Here is a 24,206-nt window from a genome sequence, read left to right as displayed (position 1 = left end):
AAGAAAGAAAGAAAAGAAAGAAAGAAAGAAAGAAAGAAACTATGATTGAGAAGGAAATAAAGCACACTACAGTTTTGTAATGCAGAATTATTGTAGAATATGTTGGCAAGAACCAAGAAAAGTCATAGACATCTTTGGGAACAGCAACTAATATCACTTTCACAGATTCTAAATTTCTGTGTATCAACTTAGATTCCTTGTGTTCCATCTGCCAGTTCTTAACTATTGCTAAAATAAGTATGAAATATTCCTAAATTGAATGTAGTTGGTGTTACTCTCAACCTTACATGCTTTATTTACTTCTAACTTAATTTTGCCTCCTCATTCTTCACCACTCTACTCATCCCTTTAGCCTTCCATTTCTCTATAATTGGTCTCTTCTTTTATTTTAGATTTTGAGCTTCCTATGAGCACACATTTGGCTTCTTATACGACCCCTGCTGACTTTGCTGGATTTCTGAGACTGCTCAGCAAATGGTGAATTTTTGCTGCCATGGATCAACCTAGAATCATAGAATCACAGAATTGCTCAGGTTGGAAAAGAACTTAAAGATCAAGTCCAACTGCAACTTAACTATGCTAACCTAACTCTAACAACCCACCATTAAATCATGTCCCTGAGCACCACATCCGAACAGATTTTAAACACACTCAGGGATGGTGACTCAACCATCTCCCTGGGGAGCCTATTCCAGTGCTTAACAACCCTTTCTGTTTTTCCTGATAAGTTTTTCCTGATATCCAACCTAAACCTCCCCTGGCACAACTTCCCCTTGTCCTGTTACCTGTCACCAGTGAGAAGAGACCAATCCCTCTCTGTGGTTGTAAGCACCTTTCAGATATTGGAAGAGAGCAATAAGGTCTCCCCTCAGCCTCCTCTTCCCCAGACTAAACAGCCCCAGTTCCTTCAGTCTCTCCTTGTAGGGCATATTCTCCAAGCCCTTCACAAGCCTTGTTGCCCTTCTTTGGACCTGCTCCAGCACCTCAATGTCTCTTCTATATTGAGGTGCCCAAAATCGAACACAGTACTAAGGTGAGGCCTCACCAATGCCAAGTACAGGGGCAGGATTACTTCTCTAGCCCTGCTCACCACACCGTTTCTGATACAATCCTTTCTTGACCACCTTGGCATGCTGCTGGCTCATATTCAGCCGACTGCCCATCAGTACACCAAGGTCCCTTTCCATCAGGAAGCTTTCTAGCCACTCTTCCCCAAACCTGTAGAGTTGCCCGGGGTTGCTGTGACCAAAATGCAGGACCCAACACTTGGCCCTATTGAAACTCATGCAGTTTACCCTGGCCCCCCAATCCAGTCTATCCAGGTCCCTCTGTACTGCCTTTCTCCCCTCAGGCAGATCAACACTCCCTCCCAACTTGGTGTTGTCTGCAAACTTACTGAGGATGCACTCAAACTCCCTCATCAAGATTGTTAATAAAGATGTTAAATAGAAGCGGCCTCAGTATTGAGTCCTGGAGGACACCGCTTGTGACCGGCCACCAACTGGATTTACTTCCATTGAACACAACTCTTTGGGCCCTGCCATCCAGCCAGTGTTTCACCCAGCAAGGCATATGCACATTCAATGCATGGACAGCCAGCTTCTCCATGAGGATGTTTGGGGGACAGCATCAAAGGCTTTACTGAAGTCCAGGTGGACCACATCCACAGCCTTACCTTCATCCACTAAGAGCATCTTCCTACTACCTCTTGTGACATATTAATACTATTAATTTGCGTCACTGAAACCAGCATCTGAAAGTCAGTGTGTTCCAGTCCCTGACATCACAGCCAATTAGTTGTTAAGATAGCATATTCTGAGACAGTTTTATTGATTTCCTTATGCTCCTGTTAGTTGCTTGTCACAGCAAGTAGGTTTATGAAGACTGCTCCTCATGCAAAAGCTATTTTCTTAAACCTGTTAGATACACAAATAATCATGCAAATCCCAGGCTATTTATCATAAAGATCTAATGACATCTTTCTTGAAGAGCAAAGTGTTCTCTTGCTAAAATTGTATTCTCATTTCTATCTGAATCACAAGAAAAGTGTGGCTGTGATATGATCTTCTGAAGACAAATACTACCAGCTTTATCTATTTTTGCTTACCTAGGAAAAGATTAAATAATGTTTTTCACAGACTACGTGTTTTCTGAACACTTTTTATCTCAATAAAATATATTTTTTCTTTCCATCAATTAATCAATCATCTCACACATTGCTTTCAGTTTTTATCATATTAGTAAGGAAGCAAAAGCAGATTAGCAATAGTGCAGAACACTGAGTTGAATTTTTATTTATAAATGTTAAAATACTAAACAAACTACAATAATGAATTTGTTTTTTATTTTTTTGTTGTTGTTTTTTCATTTTTAGCTACTTAATGTCTTAAGTAAAGTACAATAAATCTTACCAGTGAATCCTGGAGGACAAACACAACTATAGTCTGCAATCAGGTCCAAACAGGTTGAATTATTTTTGCAGAAGTCGTAAGTGCACTCATCAAAGTTGATTTCACAGTTAAGACCTTCAAATCCTTTGTTGGAAAAACAAAACAAAACAAAATAAGAGCTAGACATTATTCAGCTACACGTGCCTTCTTTTCTAAAGCATGTCTTTGAGTATATTTTTTTCCTAAAGAATACATTATTTTCAATTTACTCCCATAATATGATTATCTGTCTTTTTGAAAGATCTTTCTAAAATCTTTTCCTGTGTTATCATTAACAAAAAGTATATCTGACCATTAAACATGCTTTAAAAAGAGTTAAAATTGAAAGAACAAGCTTAGTATTCAGTATTTTCATTAATCTAGTTGAACTTTCTGTTCAGCAGAGACCAAATAACTAGTGTATCTTCTGCGATTTTGAGGACAGTACAGATGAAGTTTAGATGTGCTGGGGTTTGGACATCTGTTCCGTTTTAATAATCAACACTGAAATAATTACTTCTCTGGTTTTTCTCTCTTTTTTTTTTTTCTCATGTAATAGTGACTTTTAGCAAACTAGCAAGTCCAAAAGGTTTTTTTAATACTTGAAATTGAGAGAGAACATCCACTCCAATATCTGACATTTTACGGTTTTGTAAATGTATTCTAATTCATGGTCATGCTTCAAAATGACTATCATTAGTGCTGTCACAGGCCATGGCTGTGGGAAGACCATGACTAATGCTAAGCTATCAACATCCTCAGTGCAAGGCATATTCTCATAATTTCTCAAACTGACCATGGAGCCAATTTCCACTGATCCTTAAGTCATAAAACTTTAGAATTATCCTGAGTTCATTAATAATGTATTCAGAAGCAGTTCTCATTTGCAATCAGAGTTTAATCAGACCCATGTCTCATAGGTAACAAGTAAGCCACAAAGTTATTAATTTAGATGCCAAGATTTATTCTTCTGTAAGCCGATCAGGCAATCTAAACAGAAGAATGATCTTTTCCAAGGTAAATTTTTAACTACCTTCCAATGTCTGTGTTGGCTTCTAATTTAAACTAATGATGGAGGCTGTACTTAAAAGAATTACTTGCAACAATTTTGTCTTTTGTGAAGAATTTCTATAGTTATCACCACCACCACAATGCTTGTATCAATTTATAAATAAAAAAAACTTTGTAAGCTATGAAATCAATTCACTATCAAACTCTAAGTACAAAATATTAATGTTTGATTTTAAATTCATATATAAGACATTTTAAAACACAATTTGTAAGCCACAGATTTTTTACTCTTCTTAAACTACAATTGAATTTATAAAATACATTAAAATATTCACCAATAACTCATTTTTGAAAGTATCTCAGAAAGACACTGTAATTTTAAATGTTTTAAAGTTTTTCAGTTTTTCCTGGAACAACTTTTCCTTTGTTCACATAATTTATATTTTACTGGGCAACACGCACTCTTACAAAACCAGACCAAAACTACTGAAAATCATTCTTTTTGTTTGGGCAATTTTAGCATTTTTGCACTGAAGAACTGTTACAAAATCATTATTTTGTCCATTATGACAGTCAGAAAACTGCAAATTAGTATATCAGTATGGTATATCAGTATAATATATTTTCTTTGTAAGCTTCTTGATTCAATTTTCTGTGATTTCCAAATGCAATATATTTATGTTTTCTTCATTTGTTCACTTATTATTATTATGAGGTTTTATGTGATAAAGGCAACACATTTATCTGCCTCCATTTATTGTGAGTGTACTTGTTTTATTGGACACCTTGAAGGACTAAGATGCAAATGAAACCAGAAAAGAATAACTAACTTTCATAGACAGGAAATTTTAACAGTGATTTTCAAGTCTGTCAAGAAGATGTCCTGCAGACTGCAGGCAATTTTGAGAATTGTCAAAGAAAAAAAATAAATTATTTTGAACAATTTACCTTCAGGGCAAATACAGTTGTATCCGTTGACATCACTGTGACAGACAGCATCATTCAAGCAGGGACTTGAATCACATTCATTCATTTCTATTTCACAGTACTGTCCTGAAAAACCTGCCAAGGAAGCAAGGTGATATTTGATTTACTTCCTCTTTATGTGTGCTTTTAACATGAAACTATTATTTCCAGTGGTTTACTGTAATTAAAACCAAGACATGTTTAAATCTGTATTTCACTGAAAGATGAATCTGGAAGTCAGAACTTCTGTCTTTTATTAAGAAAGAATTAAATTTCACACATTTCTTATCCAACACCACAAATACATGCCTTTATTCCTGAAATAAAGCAATAAATAAAACAGGAGGTACTTCCAGAAAGTAACAAGAAATTCATAGCCTTATGCAAATAACATACATATTTTCACACATTTTGCTTATAATAGAGTCACTTCAATTCTTTAAGTACTTTTTGTGAATCTTGACATGTTACTATAAGAGGCGGTACATCAAATATCTTTCTTTTGTTGTCTTATTCTTTCAGCAGTGGAGATGTAAAATATATACGAGTACTTTGAGGTATAACAAACATATGTCACGCAGGTCAGATTTTCAGCATGCATGAATTGTGTAGCTTAATTACAGTAGGTGAGGATGCTGTCTATATACCTTAATAAAAGACGGAAAAATAAGCAAAATTAAAAGCTTAAAAACTGCAACTCAGGTTTCCAATTTCTGACATGTATTTTGATACACTGCACTGGGTGCAGGTGAACATATGCTGGCAGTGGTATTGCAATCTCCTGTGTAAGGTGAGGCTGGAGCTACCATGTGCTGCACACAGATGGTTACATTCAGCTCCAGCAGCCCCACTGCAGGGCACAGCTAGGCCCCACTGCCAAGATGGAGGCACCTTTGGGAAGCATATTTGCAAAGAGCAGAAAATGCCAGACAGGTAGGGAGAGTATCTGAATGGAGCAAACATATATATATGTATATTTAATTAAGTTCATGGAAAATGAAAGATGCATAGCAAAGATATGGCACACCATAAAACATGCATATTTACCTAAAGAAAAATAAATCCCAATCTGTGCATTTTTTTTTTAACAATAATGTTTAAAACTAGAAAATACAAGTTAATCCATTAAAAATGTAGTGTATGTTAGGAATGACAAATGCTTTTATACCTTTCCTTCCTACTTCCACATCATTTTTAAAAGTCTCTAAAACATTATCTCATTCAGGAAACAAATTCGAAAGCCTTCTGAGCTGCGATAACATGTCAATCTATAAAGCATTTGTGAATACCAGAAAAAATAATTTGATGTTTGTGACAGCAAAGCAGTAACAAATGGCAGTAAATATTGGAGTGTCCTGGTGCGATGTGTGTATGTCAACACACATCTTTCCTTTCTTGCAGAATTTATTTATGAATTCTAATACGTGGTTGGGGGCTTAGGTAAGATACAGTACACAACCTCAACAGAATACAGGAGAAACCTGGCATTAGATCTCCTTTCAAAAAAAATCTTATTTTTATTCTTGTTTTAAACTGAATTTTGTCAGAAGAACCCCTACACAACCATCACTGTTTAGATTATTCTGGATTATTTGGTAATCATATCTTTCTAATGATTATCTTACTATCAAGCAAAATGTAGATGATCTATAATAGTTAATATGTTGATAGTAGGTGGTCCAAAATGTGGACTACTATGAGGCAATCTGTAGTTCCATCTCTCCTTTAACAGATGGTATGATTTACAAGCCTTGCTAGCCATACTGTAATATTTTGAAATATCATTAGTCATCATTTTTGGGAGGACACATTACTTACTAATACTAAAAATAAGAATATTATCCAAGGAATGGTTATCTGGTTGAGAACATATTTTTTCACAAGCCTTTTTTTTTAAGAAGTTAAAAATAAACCACTGTTTTCACTTGCATATGTAATGAAAGAAAACCAGGATATTATAAATGTGGTTATATGTGAGGACTGCTCTGAAAGTAATGCCTACTGTTTTGTTATGTTGGCTAATGATGTCAGAGGCAGATGGATGTTTGTGGTATGGCAGCAGAGGTTGAACCTTCCCTCCAATATTCCATTACATTTTGTTGCTATGTAACAGGCATCTGACAAAATGAAAGTGCCTATGAATCAAAGGTGTGGAATTTAATTCCTCTATGGGGAAAAAATGACACACACTGATGTTCATTGATGCTTGCTGAATATTTATGGAGACCAAACAGTGGATGTGAACACAATGACACATGCAGAATTAGTTCATTTCAGCAGTGGCAACAATGACAGCAGATCACCCCCACTGGTGCATATTAGGCTTTGTAGGGATGGGATCATGTAGGCGAAGGCCCCAAGGATCTGGATTAGCAAGGGGCACAAAGAAGAATATGAAAGTCTTCTATAGGTACAGCAATTGGAAAAGGAAAGTCCAGGAGGACATACCCTTGCTAGTCAGCAACATGGGTAGGCTAGTAACGACAGACATGGAGACGGATGAGGTATTTAACAACATTTTTGCTTCAGTCTTCACTAGCGACTGCTGTACACAGAGACCTCAAGCATGTGATTCATAACGGGGAGAGCATTGCCTTTCCTGCTGTAAGCAAAGATCAAGTTCACAACCACCTAAGGAACCTGATCATCAATAAATCCATATGTCCCAATGCATCCCAGAGTCCCGAGGGAATTGGCTGATGTAGTCACCAAGTCACTCTCAATGATATTTGAAAAGTCGTGGTCAGGTGAAGTCTTCGGTGACTAGAAAAGATGTAATATATTATCCATTTTTAAGAAGAAAGGATGACCCACAGAAACACTGCTAGCCTCACTTCAGTGCCAGGAAATATCAGATCAGAGCATGAAAGCGATGCCAAAGCATATGAAGTGATATGGGATAATTAGCATGGCTTCACCAAGGACAGGTTCTGCCTAAACAACCTTGTTGCTTCTTTTGATGGCATAAGTGCATCAGAGAACAAGGGAAGAACCACTGATATCATCTATCTGGACTTTAGCAAGGCCTTTGACATGGTCCTCCACAGTATCCTTCTCTCTAAATTAGGAAGATACAGATTTGACAGACAGACTGTTTGATGATGAGGAATCGGTTGCAAGATCATTCCCAGAGAGTGGTGGTCAATAGCTCAATGTCTGGATGAAAACCAGTGACAAGTAATGTCCATCAAGGGTCAGTACTATGACCAATGCTCTTTAATATATATTCATCAGTGACATGAAAAGTGAGTGCGCCCTCAGCAAGTTTGTGGGTGATATCAAGCTGTGTGGTGTGATTGATGTAGAAAAAAACCTGTTAACCTAGTCATTTTTCAAGGCAAAAAATATATAGCAAGGTATAGTAAAATAAGGACTGCCAGACTTCAAGGATTATCGGAGCAGTTGCTTGTAACATAAATGTTACAATGTTACCATGAAATATTCAAGGTTCCAATGTAAAAACTGCTGTTCACTTTTTTAATGATCTCCTTCCTAATACCTCTGCTGCTAAGAATGTCTTTGAACTGTTTTTTTCAGATAACGCCTCCATTTCCCCTGAAAGAGAGAACAATTCCCCTGAAAGAGACTCACCTCCTAGCCCTCTTTTTTCCAAACTAGACAACTCAGTTGTCCTTAGGACATACCTTCCTGCTCTTTGTCAACTTTGTTGCCTTCCTCTGGATGCTTTCAAGTACCTAACTTTTTTTTTTTTGTACTGTGGAGCCCAGAACTGTATACAATATTCAAGGACAATTAAAAACAAAACAAAACAAACAAACAAAAAAGCCCACAATGCTAAATATAGAGGAAGAATCACCTTTTTTGATTGACTAGTTGTGCTGTTTTTAAGGTACTCCAAAACATGGCTTACCCTCTTGGCTACCTGTGCACACTGGCTCTTGCTGAGCCTCCTGTCCCCATACTCATATCTCTTTTTTATCCATTTTTTATCCATTTACATATCTTGATTTTATATATGTATATGCATATGATGACTTATGTTCTCACTCAGTCTTCAGTCTGTTGACACAAACAAACTAATAAACATTCCATATTTCCTCATAGGTTTTATTCATTAGATCTCTGTCAAGTTCCTGTCTTTTCTGTTCCTGTACTCCCATATAATACAGTTTTCTAGCTCGTGCTCTAATGTGCAATATGACCCTTAATTTTTACATTTCTCAGAAAAGAATATTTGTCACTTTTGGGGCAACTGTGTGATGTTTGAGAATCATAACAAACTTACATCACCTATAGCTCCCAAATTTTCTGTCTAATTTCCTAATGAATGAAGTATTCTTTATTTGAAACACAATCATTTACCCATGTATTATAAGAGAAAGGTCAAAATTAATTACTATAAATCTTTTATTAATAATTTTTAATGCACTATATACTAATGAATTGTCACATATTTAATTCATAAATTATTTCTATTCTAATTATTTCTATTTCTATTTCTAAAACATTGTAAATTGGGAGCTTTGAAAAACAACTCTGATTTTTATGTAATTTATTAGCTTTTTCAGAGACTCAAAGTTTGTTAATTTAAACATGTGGAAGAGTAAGTTTGGAGCCACATGCAGTACCAGTGGCACCATGTTAAAATTTTATATAAATTTAGCTATAATGTCAAATTGTCGTGTTCCAAACTATGAAACTCTTAGACTAGGGCCTTTGTTAAAGTAGCAATGAGAATACATCTCTCTTAAGTAGCAAATATAACTCCAAGGTTTTCTTATTTGTATCTCACTGATCTGCAGATATACAATCAGACACTGAGGAAGAGTTCAAATAAGACTTCTGCCAACTTCAAATGATAGAAAAAATGTTAAGATGTTAGACTGTTAAAGACAGACAGGATCCCTTTATTCAATCCTTTTATAGATATACAGCTTAATCAGAAACTTTTAAAAATCTTTCCTCATGGGACTGGTAGAGAACACTTGATTTCTTGAGTCTTTATAGCGTGTTTTATTGTATTCACTAATAAGTAGAATAAAGCATTATTTCTCTAGCAAGCCCATGGTTACTGTATTTTGCATTTCCTCCTTTATCTTCTATTAAGTTTGTCCTAAGTCTTAGTAATTTTATATATGGTAGACTCGATATGCTGAAAAATGAAACCTTTGTCACTTCAACTTTCTTTAAACTCAAATTTTATGAGTTATTAGCTCACAATTGTTATTGCCACAACTTCTTGCTGCCTTTCTTACTTTCCGGGGGGGAAATAATAATTTCTTCATGTCATAAAGCAAAAGCAGGGAGATGGGAAGCAAAGCTGTGATGAAAGGGGATATTCTATAGGTTGTTGAGAAATAAAGAAAATTCTTCAGTATGTTAGCTTTTGTTGTTAGCCACTAAAAAATATGAAGTTACTGCCAATTTTATTTCTTATAAAGAAGAATCTTCATGATTTGGCCTCTCTGAACTATTCTAGATGGAAAAAAATGAGAGACTGCTACTGTTTTGATAATTTCTCATCTTTCACAGTGGCAGTAACCATCTTTTAGCCCGGTTCATCAAAGAGATGTCCCCCAATTAAAAGAAAAAGAAATAGATATATCTACTTAGTAGAAGTACTCAATAACAGAAGAAAGATGGATTGAAGATCTTAGAAAATTTTTCTACTTTATAGCATTCCTTCTCAGGGGGAAAAAAAAGTATAATAAAAAAAAAGGTGAGTATTTTTCAGACTAACAAGAGACCCACACAAATCACAGGGGATAACATATCTCACTTTCTGAAAGCCTTGGTTTTGAAAGCAATCCTGTTAAACTGTGATTGACAATTTTCCTCCCTGCAAAGGCATTCTGTACCATCACTTCCCTATAGCTCATGAGAAGCCTCAGAGCTCATTTTACCCCCAAAGGTAAGGCAGCTGAGATCTGTTAGATTTCTTCAAATAAAGATTAGAAAGAAGATAGTCTTCTCCCCGTAGAAGAGAGAAAATATCAAAGATAAAGGAATAATTTAAAATACCTCCAGAAAAAAAATAATTTTTAGAAATGTAGAGCAAAGATTACTTTTTGGATAGCCATCCCAGTATAAGCAGACAATGGTATAGAATGAAGTTGGATACTGGATAAGCAGGAGCAAATTTTATAGCAAATTGCTTTCAGTAAGAAAATAACTTATGTTCATATATTAAATTTTAATTTAATTTAATTTTAATTTAATTAAAATTTAATTTATATTAAATTCATAGAATTCAGAGAAATACAAGCTGAGTACTGGATGCAGTTAAAAGAATTTCCTAAAGGAGGAATGTGTTCATATATTACATTTTGATTGTTTTAAGTTATTACCAGAATGACCTGATAGAGTTTACTTACAGAAAGTAAGAAGGTTATTATGTCCAGAAAGCCAAACCCTATTCAAGGCTGAATCAAAAGAAGTGTGAGCAGCAGGGCAGGGATAGCGGTGAGACCCCACCTGCAGTACTGCATTCAACTCTGGGGCCTCCAGCACAAGACACAGACCTGTTATAATAGGTACAGAGAGGGGACATAAAATGGTCAGAAGGCTGGAGCACCTCTCCTACAAAGAGGGACTGAGAAAGTTGGGGTTATTAACCTAGAAAATAGAAGACCTTGTAAGAATAGTAACTTAAGAATAATAAGAGCATGTAATAGAAGATGTTAATAGCTAATTTTCTGATATATCTAACACTAAAACATTGTTTGAAATGCAAGAAAAATTGTATTAAGTCAGAAATTTTTTAAGTAGTAGCACAGCATACTAAGTACTCATTGAAAAGATCCCTCCAAATCTTGTATTACTTTAATTTTCCCCCCTCACACCTCCACTGGCCACTGCCTCACAAAATTTTATTAACGCTCAGTATTAGAGTCTGTTGCTGTCTGTTCTTGTACCAATCATGTAATTCTGTCTGATTTTTGAGGGTCTCTCGAATGTGCTAAAAATGTATGCTGGTTAGCTGACAAACATGTCAGAACATATCATTACATTGACAACACGCTAATTGGAGGCCCAACTGGTTGATGAGACTTGAGTGAATAATAGAACACTTAGAAAGCATAGGACTGAAAATCCTCCAGGAAAAGATACAACTCCCTTCTTCAGAACGCAGATTCCTAGGAATTTAGTGAAAGGGAGGGACAGTCTGTATTCCACTAGAGACCCTAGCCACTTTAGAACAAGTAGACATGCCAACAACAAAGAAGGAACTGCAACATGCTTTGGGCCTGTTAGTGTTTTGGAGATAGAAGAAGAGTAATCTCCCTCAAAACCCACTGCGTGGGATGAGACACATAAAAAGTGCTAGTTACCTATAAACACGCCTGACCATGTCTTGTGCCTGATGAATATAATTTGCCTTCTCTTCTTATTTCTAGCTCTTTTCATGGATGAGAGACTCTCTATTGTTTGTGTGTGAGGATGTTCTGATGCCTCAACAACAGTGGGACCTTGAATCAGAGTGGCTACGTGTCTAAGGAAGGCCCATGGATGGGTGTATATGTGTATGGTTTGATGCACACTTCAGAGTGTGAGCCCCAGCAAACACCAACTTGGAGCATGGGTAAGCTGAGTGTGTGAAATCTGGTACTGAAGACACTTACAGTGTGTGTGGATGTGCACATCTGAGCACATGCATGCATATAGGTTTGAGTACCACTAGCTGTCATGTGGCATAGCTTTCGGTTCTGATACCCAGATGCCAGGAACAGGGCAGCTACTGGATAGACTGAATGTCTAAATCCAGCTGCTGGAAATCAGGGCACAGCTAATTCACTTGTTGCTAACATATGCACACCAAATGCACAAGATGAATTGGCAGCCTCATAAATAGCAAAGAAAAGTGCAAGATTTAATCTAAAGTACAGTGATTGTATTGAAGAGTCTAAAGTGCAAACAAATCTATATATTTTACTTTCTTCTGATGACAACAAACACTGAAGAAACTTGAAAAAATACTAAGAACACTGAAATAAGCTTTTAAAATGTAAAATGTAACTACTTGGAAACTAAAATGTTTGTACTGTATTATGACAATTAGAGTAGAAGAAAACATAGATGAAAAGTTCTTTTGCATGGGAATGTATTAGTAAATACCGGACACTTTTGTTTTGCCTATACTTTTTAGCTCTTTAACCTTTAGGGAATAATGATAGGTAATTAGCTGCCAAACTACCTTAATGTACCTATTAAAGGTAATTTTTTAGAAGTTTTAATTAATTACAATTGTTTTCTTTTCAGTTTCATTGGCTTTCCTAAAGCTAGCTGAGGACTAGATGCCTAGGCACCTAGGTGGAAACTAATTCAAATTGAAAACCTGGCTAGCTGTAATTTGGATCAAACAACTTTTATTTTTGTGATACAACAGGTGTTAAACAAGCACAGACAGAATTAGCTTCGTCTTGAAACATATAAATATACTTTCCATTATATTCTACTCTAACTTAGCATTCCATGTTTTAAAAATTTTCCTCCAAAAAAAACCCAGTATTTTGTGGAGAGCTCTTTAACAAGTATATTACAAAGGTCATTTTTTAAATAACAAATACTTAACATTCATAGCATAGTTTTTGCTAGTAGCATGAAAATGCTTTAGGAACTGCTACTGTCCTTTCAGGATCCGAAAAAAAATAAAACCAACCACTCTTTTTTTCACCTTAGTGTTGGCAACTGACTTACTCTGAAATCTGAGGAAGTTGTAGTGACTTGAGAGCTTTCAACCCTCAACTTGCCTGGATAGGAAGGTGCAAGGGTTCCCTGTGACAAGTCATGGCAGAGGCAGCCTTTCTCAGGAAGGACTTAAATGTCCAGCGTCAGTTCCTGACATATTGAGGATATTTGTTACAGCAGAACTAGCAGGCAAGAGGAAATTTCACAGGGGCAAATAGGGAGCTGCAGATACAGAAACGTTTTTAAAGGTGCTGATGCATAATTCATTATATAGTTCCTATTGTTGCAGCTGTTCAGAGCTGCTAGTGGTGTACTGTAAACGAAAAGAGCAGAAGAGAAGAAATTAAATATATAAGTATAATCTCTTTTTAATAGGACTGTTTTGAATATACATGAATTATCCACTCTGCAAGATTAGTAAAGAAAATAGACTAATAATTTTTTTCTTTTTCTTTTCATGTCCTTATGATATTAAGATAAAATTAAGTAAGACAAGAATATAAAAGAAATAGAAAACCAAGATATATCTGAATGCATGAAGCTGTATGAGTTTGATAAGATTTTACCTTGGATATCCTATAAGGTTCACTAGTTTCATTCAGATGAAAACATGAGAAGAGAGTTATATGAATGTTAAAACAGGACATAACATTCTCACTAACGTGATAGTACATGAAATGAGGGAAAATAATTTGTCTTTAATTTGCTTACAGTAATGAAACTGTGAAACTAAATATCTAGTTAAAGCCTATATGTATAAGAATATGAATGAATTCAAAGATGAATGAATTCAATGAATTCAAAGATGATCATACGTATAATATATGAATAATAGATTTATACTACTCTATATCCCTATTTCACATTTTATTAATATCAATATATAATTCAAATTCAAAATTTTGGAAAACTAAGGAAAGTTGATGATTTCCATAAGATTACCACAAGACTATAATATGAAGAAATATGAAAACAAAGTTATTCTGTACAAAACACAACTAACATTAATAATCCAAATTAAAACTTGAGGACAGTCTTCTATCCCTCCTGCCATACTTTCCATCACTGGAAGGGAGCAAGAGCATTTTTCTGATATGAATGCTTTTCTGTACAACTCTGTCAGTAAAGTCTTTCAAGTGTAAATTGAACCTATGATATCACAGCCACAAAAATCACATTATCACAGAATTGCCAAGATTGGAAGGGAACACTGGGTCCACCTGGCCCAACTGCTGCCCAAGAACGGATACCCAGAGCAGGATGTCCAGGACCCAGGTCCACATCCAGGTGGCTTTTGTATATCTCTGAGGAGGGAGATTCCACACCCTCTCTGGACAACTTATTCCAGTGCTCCATCACCAGCACAGCACAGAATTGCTTCCTGGTGTTTAAACGGAATCTCCTGTCTTCCCATTTGTGCCCACTGCCTTTTATTCTGACACTAGCCACCACTGAAAAGTGTCTACTTGTCTTCTTCATACCTTACATTCATGTATTTATAGACATCAGAGAGATGCCGCCCAAGCATCCTCTGTGATAAGCTAAGCAGTATTAGCTCTTAGCTTTTTCCTCACAGAAGAGATATTCAACTCTCTTCATTGTCTTGAAACATGGAGGTGATCCAAGACAACCAGCACAACTTCACCACGGGCAGATTGAACTCATCAAGAGCAGCTCAGCAGAGAAGGACTGAGGGGTTCTGATAGAAGGAAAACCAGACATGAACCAGCAGTGTGCAACCTGGAAGACCAACTGTATCCTGGTATACATCAGGAGACTGGGGGGTCAGCAGGGAGAGGGAGGTGATTGTCCCCCTCTGCCCTTGTGAGAGTGCCCATCTGGAGTACTGCATCCAGTCCTGGGGCCCCCAGTACAAGAAGGATGCAGAGATGTTGCAGAGGGTCCAGATGTGGGACATGAAGATTATCAGATTGCTGGAGCACCTCTACTATGAAGAAAAGTTGAGGGAGTTGTGGTTGTTTAGTTTGGAGAAGAGAAGGCTCTCTCACTGCAGCCTTCTAGTACTTGAGGGGAGCTTACAAGAAGGAGAAGGACCAACTTTTTATACGGTCTAATAGTGATAGGATAAGTGGGAATGGCATTAAACTAAAAGAGGATGTTAGGAGGAAATTTTTTACTCCAAGGGTGGTGAGGCACAGGAACAGTTTGCCCAGAGAAGTTGTGGATGTTCCATCTCTGGAGGCATTCAAGAACAGGTTGGATAGAATCCTTCGCAGCCTGATCTAATGGTTGACAACCCTGCCCATGGCATGAGGGTTAGAACTAAATGATATTTAAAGTCCCCTCCAACCTAAGCCATTCTAAGATTAAACAATTCTATGGTTTGCGATCCTTTTTCTCTTCAGTATATCCCTGTCTCTCTTAACACTGAGGAGCCCAGAACTAGACAAGGAATACAAGCGTGCCCTCAGTAGTGCTGAGCAGTTTACGTGATAGCTTTTTAGTTTTTAACAAAGCTACTTGCACTCCCCCCAAAAACAAACAAACAAGCCCACCACTTCCACATAAATCTGAAATAGGAAGAATACAGATTCACAAGCAAAAAAACCTGAAGTATATTTGTGTTCAGATTACCTGACTTTATTGTTTACTTTAGTAAACAATTTTCACTCTTGCAGTGATCATAAGTTTATTGCTGTTTTTAAATTGAGGCCTTTTAATGTTCAAGCATCAACATACCAGTAGAAATGGCTGTATTGTATTAATGAAGTTAAAGTTAATAAAAATAGAACTTAATTTATGCAAGTATTTCAGTAACAGCTTTCTGTTGGTTCACATGTAGAAGAGGAAGACAGGCTTCCTTTTCCTCCTCATATTTGCTACTATAACAATTTGCCCTCTATGCGAGTACTCCTGACATTTGTCTTCGCCCTCTTATGCAATATAACGACTTTGGCAGCCCAAACATCATGCTCTAAGAACCTAGAGACAATTTGTTCCTTCACCCATGCAAATTCTCTCTTCCTCAGCCAATAATAAGTACTATCATAGAAACATATGATTCTATGATAATATCTCAAAGAAAATATAGCGACAATAAACACTGTAATCCAGAGCTTGATCGGAAAATGGTGGTTGGCATAAGAAGTAGGCAAATTATGCTTGGTACAAAGATTTTGACATAGCCTTCATTTAGTGCTGCTAAGCAACAACTGGTACATAACTCTTCTCTATACTTAAGACTCAAGGGCAAAATACATCTGAAACATGAATTAAAATATTAAAGGAGCTTCAATTATTGCAAGGAAGGAATTGGTAACTGACAGTTTCTGAGACTACACATTTAGTAAATAATCATGCTATGTTTTTTCTAAAGATATAATTTTTTTCTTTTTTTGGCTATTGGACATTAGGGATCTGTTTCCTGTTTCCTTAGCCTGTTTCCTGTTTCCATGATTTTTTGAGCTAATGGAAAATTAGAATAAAGTATAAATAATAAAGGGAAAAGAACATAATTCAATGGGAAACAATAGTAGGAGTCATTTTATAGAACTGTGAAGACATGCAGTGAGCTCATACTCATATTTCATATGTCAACAAGTGAGCATTATTTTGTTTTTAAAAGACAAGTGTTAAGGACTAAATAATAAAATATTTTCAGTGTGTCATAAATAATCCAAGAATCTGTTGAAAAAAATATTTAAAAATGCAGTTATTCCAATAGAAAGTGTGGAATGAAAACACATTTCTAATACTTTATACATGAGAGTTATGTTACCACTTAAGAAGTAGATCTAAATCATTCTTTCTAATTCTTAGCAGAAAGGACATGTCCACAAAGTAATCTGCATTATGAGTATGTCAGGGAAGTGACACATCCTCATGACCCTCTTCTTGACCTGCTCCAAGATCCAAGCCCCTCTTATGCTGCAGACCCCAGAGCTAAATATAGTACTTTTAGTAGAGTCTCATGAGAGCAGAGAGGGGGAGAGAATGACCTCCCTCTACCTGCTTGTCACACTTCCTTTCATTCAGCCTAGGATATGATTGGTTTCCGGACTTCAAGCACACAGTGCTGTGTCATGTTGAGCTTCTCATCAATCAATACTCTTAAATGTTGATTATTGAAAAACCCCCCTCATTGTTCTTTTTCATCCATTCACCCCTCAGTCTGTATTGTTACTGGTGATAGCTCCACCCAGGCACAGGACTGTGTACCTGGCTGTGTTGAACTTCATGAGTTTTCCACAGCCTACATATCGTGCTTGTCAAGGCCTCTCTGGATGGCATCCTTTCCTTTCAGCATGTCAAGCACACCACACAGTTTGGTGTCATTTGACTCCCAGCTCAAATGTATTGTGCGTTACACGTGCAAATAGAAATTACTCAACTTACATGTAAATCCAAGATTTACATGGGGGGTGGGGAGGGAGAAATGTTCAGGGATCATACAAACAAACTTAATTCTTGCTATTCAAAATTTTCAAACCTCATTCTTTTCAAGGCATCTGACATGGTCCCCCACCACATCCATATCTCCAAATTGGAGGGATGTGGATTTGATGGGTGGACCACTTGATGGATAAGAAATTGGTTAAAAGGCTGCAGACAGAGAGGGTGGTCATCAATAGTTCTATGTCCAGGTGGAGGCTGGTAAAAAGTGGCGTCCCCAGGGGTCTGTCTTGGGTGCTCTTTAAGGTCTTTATCAATGACATCAACAACAGAATTGAGTGCACCCTCAGCAAGTTTGCTGTTGACACCAAGCTGAGTGGTGTGGTTGACACAATGGAAGGAAGGGATGCCACTCAGAGGGACCTTGACGGGCTAGGAAGATGGGCCCAGATGAACCTAGTGAGGCTCAACACAGCAAAGTGCAAGGATTTGCACTTGGGCCGGAAGAATCTCAGGCATTCACACAGACTGGAAGGAGTGGCTCTTGAGAGCAGCCCTGTGGAGAAGGACCTGGGGGTCTTGATAGCTTAATATGAGCCAGCAGTGTGCTCTTTCAGCTTGGAAGGCAAGTGGTATCCTGGGCTCCATCAGAAGAGGGCTGGCCAGCAAGGACAGGGAGGTGATTGTCCCCCTCTACTCTGCTCTTGTGAGGCCCCATCTGAGTACTTTGTCCAGGTGTGGAGCCCCCAGTACAAGAAAGACAGGGAGCTGTTGGAGAGGTTCTAGAAGAGGGTCACGAAGATGATCAAGGAAGGGACTGGAGCACCTCCCCTATGAAGAAGGCTGAGGGAGCTGGGCTTGTTCAGCCTGGTGAAAAGAAGGCTGCAGGGTGACCTCATCGCAGCCTCTCAGTATCTAAAGGGAGTCTACAGGAGGGGAATCAACTCTTTAAAAGAGTAGATAACAGCAGAACAAGAGGAAATGGTTTTAAGTTGAGGGAGAAAAGATTTAGGTTGGATGTCAGGGGGAAGTTCTTCACTATGAGAGTGGGGAGGTGATGGAACAGGCAAGGTGGGTGTCTGGCCTCTTCTCCCAGGTATCTAATGATAGGATGAAAAGGACTGGCTTCAAATTTCACCAGGGGAAATCCAGGCCTCATATTGCAAAAAATTTCTACTAATTTCTACAGAAGGAGTGCCCTTGCATTGAAACAGGCTGCCCAGAGAGGTGGTTGAGTCAACATCCCCAAAGGTCTTAAGGAAAGGGTAAATGTAATATTTAGGAACGTGATCTAATGGCCAGTATTGGTGGTAGGTGGATGATTGGAATAGATGAGGTCTTTTCCAGCCTTAATGATTCTATGATTCAACTTCCTTTGAAAGTTACGGCACTGTATTAAACATTTCAGTTTTCTAAATCTGCATCTCAAAGATTTATTTTACATCTCCGCCTGTTCAGAGATAAGCCACTGCTAACTTCTTAGGCTTTGGAGGGGAAGGAGAACATCCATAACCTGGCTACCTTTTCTTCTGCAAACTACCCAACTTTCCTATGGGATTTCACATCATATTTTTATTTTTTAAGCACTGGAGTCTGAGCCAAGGATAACAAAATATCAGAAAATTTCAGAACAAGGAGAGAATAGACACATTACAATTGTCTGCTAGAAGGGTTAGTCTTATTTGTACAGGAGATAAAGCTTTCTTGACAGCCAGTTGAAGGCTGCTGAACAAATTTCAGTAGGAATTAAGAACAAACATATAGCAGAGAGTACATCTATTCAATTATTTAAAGAAAACCTGCATGATTTGTCCTTGTGGAGAAAGATAAAGAAGGGCTTGCATGGGAGAGATTCCTAGTACACAAACCATAATGTGAGCCCAAATAGAAAACCACTGCCCCAGACAGGGTGATTGGATGAAAACTGCTCAGGTTGAGGCTTCCTGAATATCCTTGTGCTAGAGCAGGAGCTTCAGGATTTTCCTGAAACCCATTCTAGATTTCAAAGGCCCTGTGAACTCTTATTTTTTAAAGATGAAAAGCAGAGTGGTTTCTTCCATTCCTGTTAGGAATAGTATTTTTTTTTATTTTCTACTCATTTCTTTATTTATTACATTAATATCTTGAAAGCATACAATTACTGCAGACAAACTTATAAAGCCAAATCAAAACTAAGGATAGGTGAAAAGCACCTGGCTATATATCTATGCCTGAGGAACCACTTTCTGATTATGTTGACCTACAGCTTCAATAAAAGGAGTAACAAGACTTACAGCTGAATAAGAGAATAACTTACCAATTGTACACAGTCATAAGAAAATATAACACACCTGCGTAATCACAATCTTTCCTTGTGTAAATATATTAAAGGTACCATATTTACAAGGATTTAAGTTGTTTTAATTTGAATTATTTACTTTGGACTTTAGCTTACTTTTCTCATTGCAGCTGTTATTTTGTTGTTGCTCTTGTTGGATTTTTTGTGGCTTTTTTTTCCAGTAATTTCTTTACACTTATTTTTCTAACACAGTTTAAAATAAAATCAAATGAATATTCTTGATTAATTGAGTGTAAATGAAATAAAATGGACAACTGGTTTTGGAAATAATCACACATCTGGACTACAGGAACCAGATGGGACTTTCCCATCCAAGGGACTAAAATTATCACGTGTATAACCATGATATGTTTGCTGCCCAGCAAGGATACCATTTTTTCCTCAGGACACATGGAGCACTGTGAACTTGTTTTAAATAATTCAGCAGAATATTAATAATTCCAGAACTCTTAAGATTCATAAGTCTTCTTAGATTAGCTATTTGTATAAGCAAAGTATTCAGTACACAGTTTTACTCAGGGAAAAAGTCAAATGTAAATTCAGAAATAGTCTGGACACTGAATTTAAACTGAAATGACAAATAGTGGGTCTAGCATTTGAACTAGCACGTAAGTGTTAACTTTTACCTCTTAGTAGTTAAACCTGTACTAAATATATCATGAAAAGATATAACTGAGACTCTCTAATTTTATGTAATTTATAGAGGCAAAGATGTTGCATATGACTCCCAGTGAAATTGGCGAAGTCAACATCCTTGAAATATGATAATCACAAATAGAAATCCTTAATATATGTCAGAGTTAGGAAGAAATAAAGGAAAAAGAAGCCTAAACTATAAATGCTAATAGCAGATAATAGGATGTGGGTATGGGTGAACATCTGAAACTGTCTTTTAATACTCTCAAGTGAAAGCTTGCACCAAGTGTCTCATTGTTAATTTTTACTATACCTAGACCAGCTAAAAGTGTAATGCCCTGAATCTGCCAGTTAACAGAGAGATATCAAACAGAAACACCTACTAGGAGGCTGATCAACCTAGCACTTTGGCACAGAGTGAGAAAACTGGAGCTGAGATCCCATAGGAAAAAAAAAAAAAAGCTAGTGCTGAAAAGGAGGAGAATCTGAAAAGAAGTGGTGTTGAAGAGAAGGGGGCTGTTAAAGAAAGTGGCAAAAATCTTGGCTGGAGAAAAGATGTAATAGGAGTCTCTTAGGAGATCAGAGATTTGCATGGAAACAAATGCCATGGTATTCCCAAGACTAAAAGCTTTGAGTTGCAGCTTACAAGGAACCGTGGGACAGTCTGCGTGGATTTCCAAGCAAGTCAAGACATAGCAAATGAGATGATGAAGAGGAGCAAGTGGGTGTGGCAAAACCATGTATGCTAAAAACTTTAATCTGATTAGTTCTTAAATAAACTTCACTATCCAGATCCAATATGGGTTGCCATCTACACTGTATTACCCTCACCAGTGGCTTAACTGGCAATAAAAATGTCATTTTGAAGAGATTGAAAATGTGTAATTTCTCTTGATGGAGAATGTAACTTTAAAAGGATTAAGTGTCACTAAACAAGGGTATCCTATATAATAAAATTATAAGTCTGATTAAGCTGACTAGAGAACTACACTCCTCAAGATTGTGAGGACTGTCCCATGCAACAAGTTCATTTCCATACTGATACAAGTAGCCATCAGAAATGCAGTTTCTTATCATTGTAAAACAGTCATAAAAAGTTCTGTTTTCACTGCTGTGATCAGTGCTCTTCATGAGTACTTTACCGTATTAGAATGTGCTTCTCTTATTGTCTTTCTGAGTGTGTGATAGAAATAAGATATTTTGGAAATTTTTCTCTCATATGATTTTGGGAGTTGAGAGTCACACTTGTTAATGGTGATGCACCCACAGAGGCAGGGTCTGGTAATAGACTGCTAAATACTAATCAAAGTAATTTCCATTATATCCCAATGTAGATGTAGTTCTGAATTTTTGAATCAATTTCTTCTGCTCTGTGTTTTGTGTTTCTACCATTAAAAGAGATACTGACTTATACATTTTAATCTTTCTGTTTGCAAATCTCTTTAAATTCTCAAATAAATAATGTAGCAAGAATTCAAAATAAAAAAAAAAAAGTAATAAAAAAGTATTCCTTACATATCTTTTAATTAGTTGTTATTACTCTTACTCTAAATACAGTCTGTCAGGTGCAACAGTTATAAGTTTTCCAGGTAGCCAATGAATTACTATTACATTTCCAGCTGTACTATTAGTTCTAATTAAACTGGAGTGCTGCGAAATTAATTCTGAGGAATATAATATATACAGGTTATTTTAGATTAAAGGTTATTCTAAAGCTGAATTCATAGTTTTTCTCTTTTGGGTACTTAAGAAATCGAAGTGGATAACAGACTAAACTCAGTATATCCTTGTGATTTTCTAAAGAAATAAGGAGATCATTGAAGGGCATTCTTGCAGAGTGGTTTTGAAGTATTTGGAGATCTTCTATTAGGGGGAAAGAAAAGTTTATTTACTTTTTTATTATTATTTAATTTTTATTAATATAATTTTATTATATACCAGTTGATACACAGTTCCGCAAATAACTACATTAAAGACTTACTAGCCAAACATACCATCTCAAATATTTTACAATCTCAGAACTGGATATAAAAAAATAGGAGAGCATATATTGTAGTGATTAAAAAAAAAAAAATCTAGTAAATTAATAAATGCAAGAAATATTTTAGGTACAGGGAATTTAGATCATATAACATACAAGATTATTGTTCAGATTTGTGTATTCCTGTAAACCAAAAGAATTGAACTGTAATAAAATAGGAAAACTGAATTACTATCTATCTTTGATGCATTTATCATAGATTTACAAATTCAGAATAAACCAGCAGGGAAGGGATCTCAGACAGCTATCTAGTCCAGCTGCATGTTCAGAGCTGGGTCAACTTTGAGACCATATCACACTGGAACAGGCTGCCCAGGGTTGTGGATGCCTCATCCATGAAGGGGATCAGGCCAGGCTGGATGTGGCTCTGGGCAGCCTGGTCTAGTTGTTAGCATCTGTAATGCTATAATGTGGTGGAAAGTACAGTAACAATAGTGGGGTGGCAAAGTCTTTGGCTACAGCAAACAAGGACAAGCCCAAACACAGCAGCCACAGATGCAGAAATGAACAAAAAGAGCTACTTACCTTCAGAAGGCCTCTGGTAGGCAGGGATCTACAGCAAGGTACTTTTGCCTTTACTGCCAACCCCTAAATGAGTTCTGGGAAGGGGTGGATCCTGGCTCCACCCCATCTGGTTATTCAGGTGCACTGCATGCACTTGAGCTCCCCTGGGTTGGCCCTGCCTTTCCTCCAGGTGCTCAATCACTTGTTCAGGCTGTTCATTTCTGCTACAGCAACCCTACCTAGGGCAGGGGATTGAAACTAGATGATCTTTAAAGGTCCTTTTTGACCTCAGGACATTCTACAATGATCCAATTTCTCAAAGCTTTATGTGCTCTGGTCTTGAAAACATCCGAAGAGAGAAACTGCACAACCTCTCTGGCCAGCCCATTCTCAACCATCCTCCTGCTGAAAAGCTTTACTTTATACCTAGCCAGAACCTGTCTTGCTGCCATATGTTCCTCCTCAAGCCTTCTACCTTCACAAGCAAGATCAAGGAGACTATCAGTAGGGTCCCCATGTCCTGAGTGTTCTTTCCCAGTGTCTCTCTGACATTATTTTTGGTGACCATGTAGGAAAGCAGCAGATGAGATGTCTCAGGAGCCTGTCAGACCTGAAAACTCTCTTCACAACATTCTAGGTCCAAGTGCCTGGAAAGGAGAGCATCACTTTTGACATCAAACAAAATCAGGAAATAGGTGACCTGCAGGCCACTACCTGCTGCTGCTCAGCCTTAAGAGAGCCACTGTTCACTGCCTGCTGAGATCTGGATGGCAGTATTCTGCCCTAGGGCTCAGTCTGGGTCCTGGGGATTGTACTCCATCCTAGGTTGGAGATTATGCCACATGGTGCCTCTTATTTTTCTCTACCTATGCTTCAGTCGAGGTTTCTCCTGGCCTTCATGTCTGCTCTGACAAATGCTTGGACACACTAGGTGTACCAGATATATTTTATCTGCTAAACATTCAAAGGGATAACCTTCTCACTAACATGCTTTTCTGGTGTGTTGAAATTGATTTTGCTTTCTGGTTTTATGATTAAGATGAAAGATTTTATTAAATTAAAAGAATTTAAGTTTAGAACCAAGCACAATGGGTTTAGTTTCTTTCCTTGGAAGAACATTATAACACATTTCTCTTCCATCAAGGATCTCAGTGAATATGTGTGCAGCTATAGTAAGATACAGGCAGAAAAAGACATTTGTGAGAAATAAATACTCAGAAATATCAAAAATCAAGTTTATATCCTCTGAGGGAGTAGCTGAGCTATATTTAGCAAAAAA

At 37.1% G+C, this 24,206-nt stretch overlaps 2 protein-coding genes across 2 annotated transcripts in view; both read right to left on the bottom strand.

Moving 5' to 3' along the window:
- Positions 1-4,439, bottom strand: part of LOC116216265 (zinc finger protein 621-like) — a gene marked incomplete at its 3' end in the record, with an annotated part of 50,202 nt that extends 45,763 nt beyond the window's left edge. Inside the window, exon 1 of the mRNA XM_031552253.1 lies at positions 4,389-4,439. Within this exon, the coding sequence (XP_031408113.1) occupies positions 4,389-4,439 (51 nt within the window). The remainder of the gene's footprint in view (positions 1-4,388) is intronic.
- A 2,598-nt stretch (positions 4,440-7,037) lies between these two features.
- LOC109366483 (fibropellin-3-like) overlaps positions 7,038-24,206 on the bottom strand; it is a 57,922-nt gene continuing 40,753 nt past the window's right edge. Inside the window, exon 7 of the mRNA XM_031552252.1 lies at positions 7,038-7,169. Within this exon, the coding sequence (XP_031408112.1) occupies positions 7,038-7,169 (132 nt within the window). The remainder of the gene's footprint in view (positions 7,170-24,206) is intronic.

This window comes from Meleagris gallopavo, chromosome 2 (assembly GCF_000146605.3).
Source record: "Meleagris gallopavo isolate NT-WF06-2002-E0010 breed Aviagen turkey brand Nicholas breeding stock chromosome 2, Turkey_5.1, whole genome shotgun sequence".
NCBI lineage: Eukaryota > Metazoa > Chordata > Aves > Galliformes > Phasianidae > Meleagris > Meleagris gallopavo.
The sequence above is the reverse complement of the archived record's forward strand: the minus strand, read 5'-3'. Positions and strand labels throughout refer to the sequence as shown.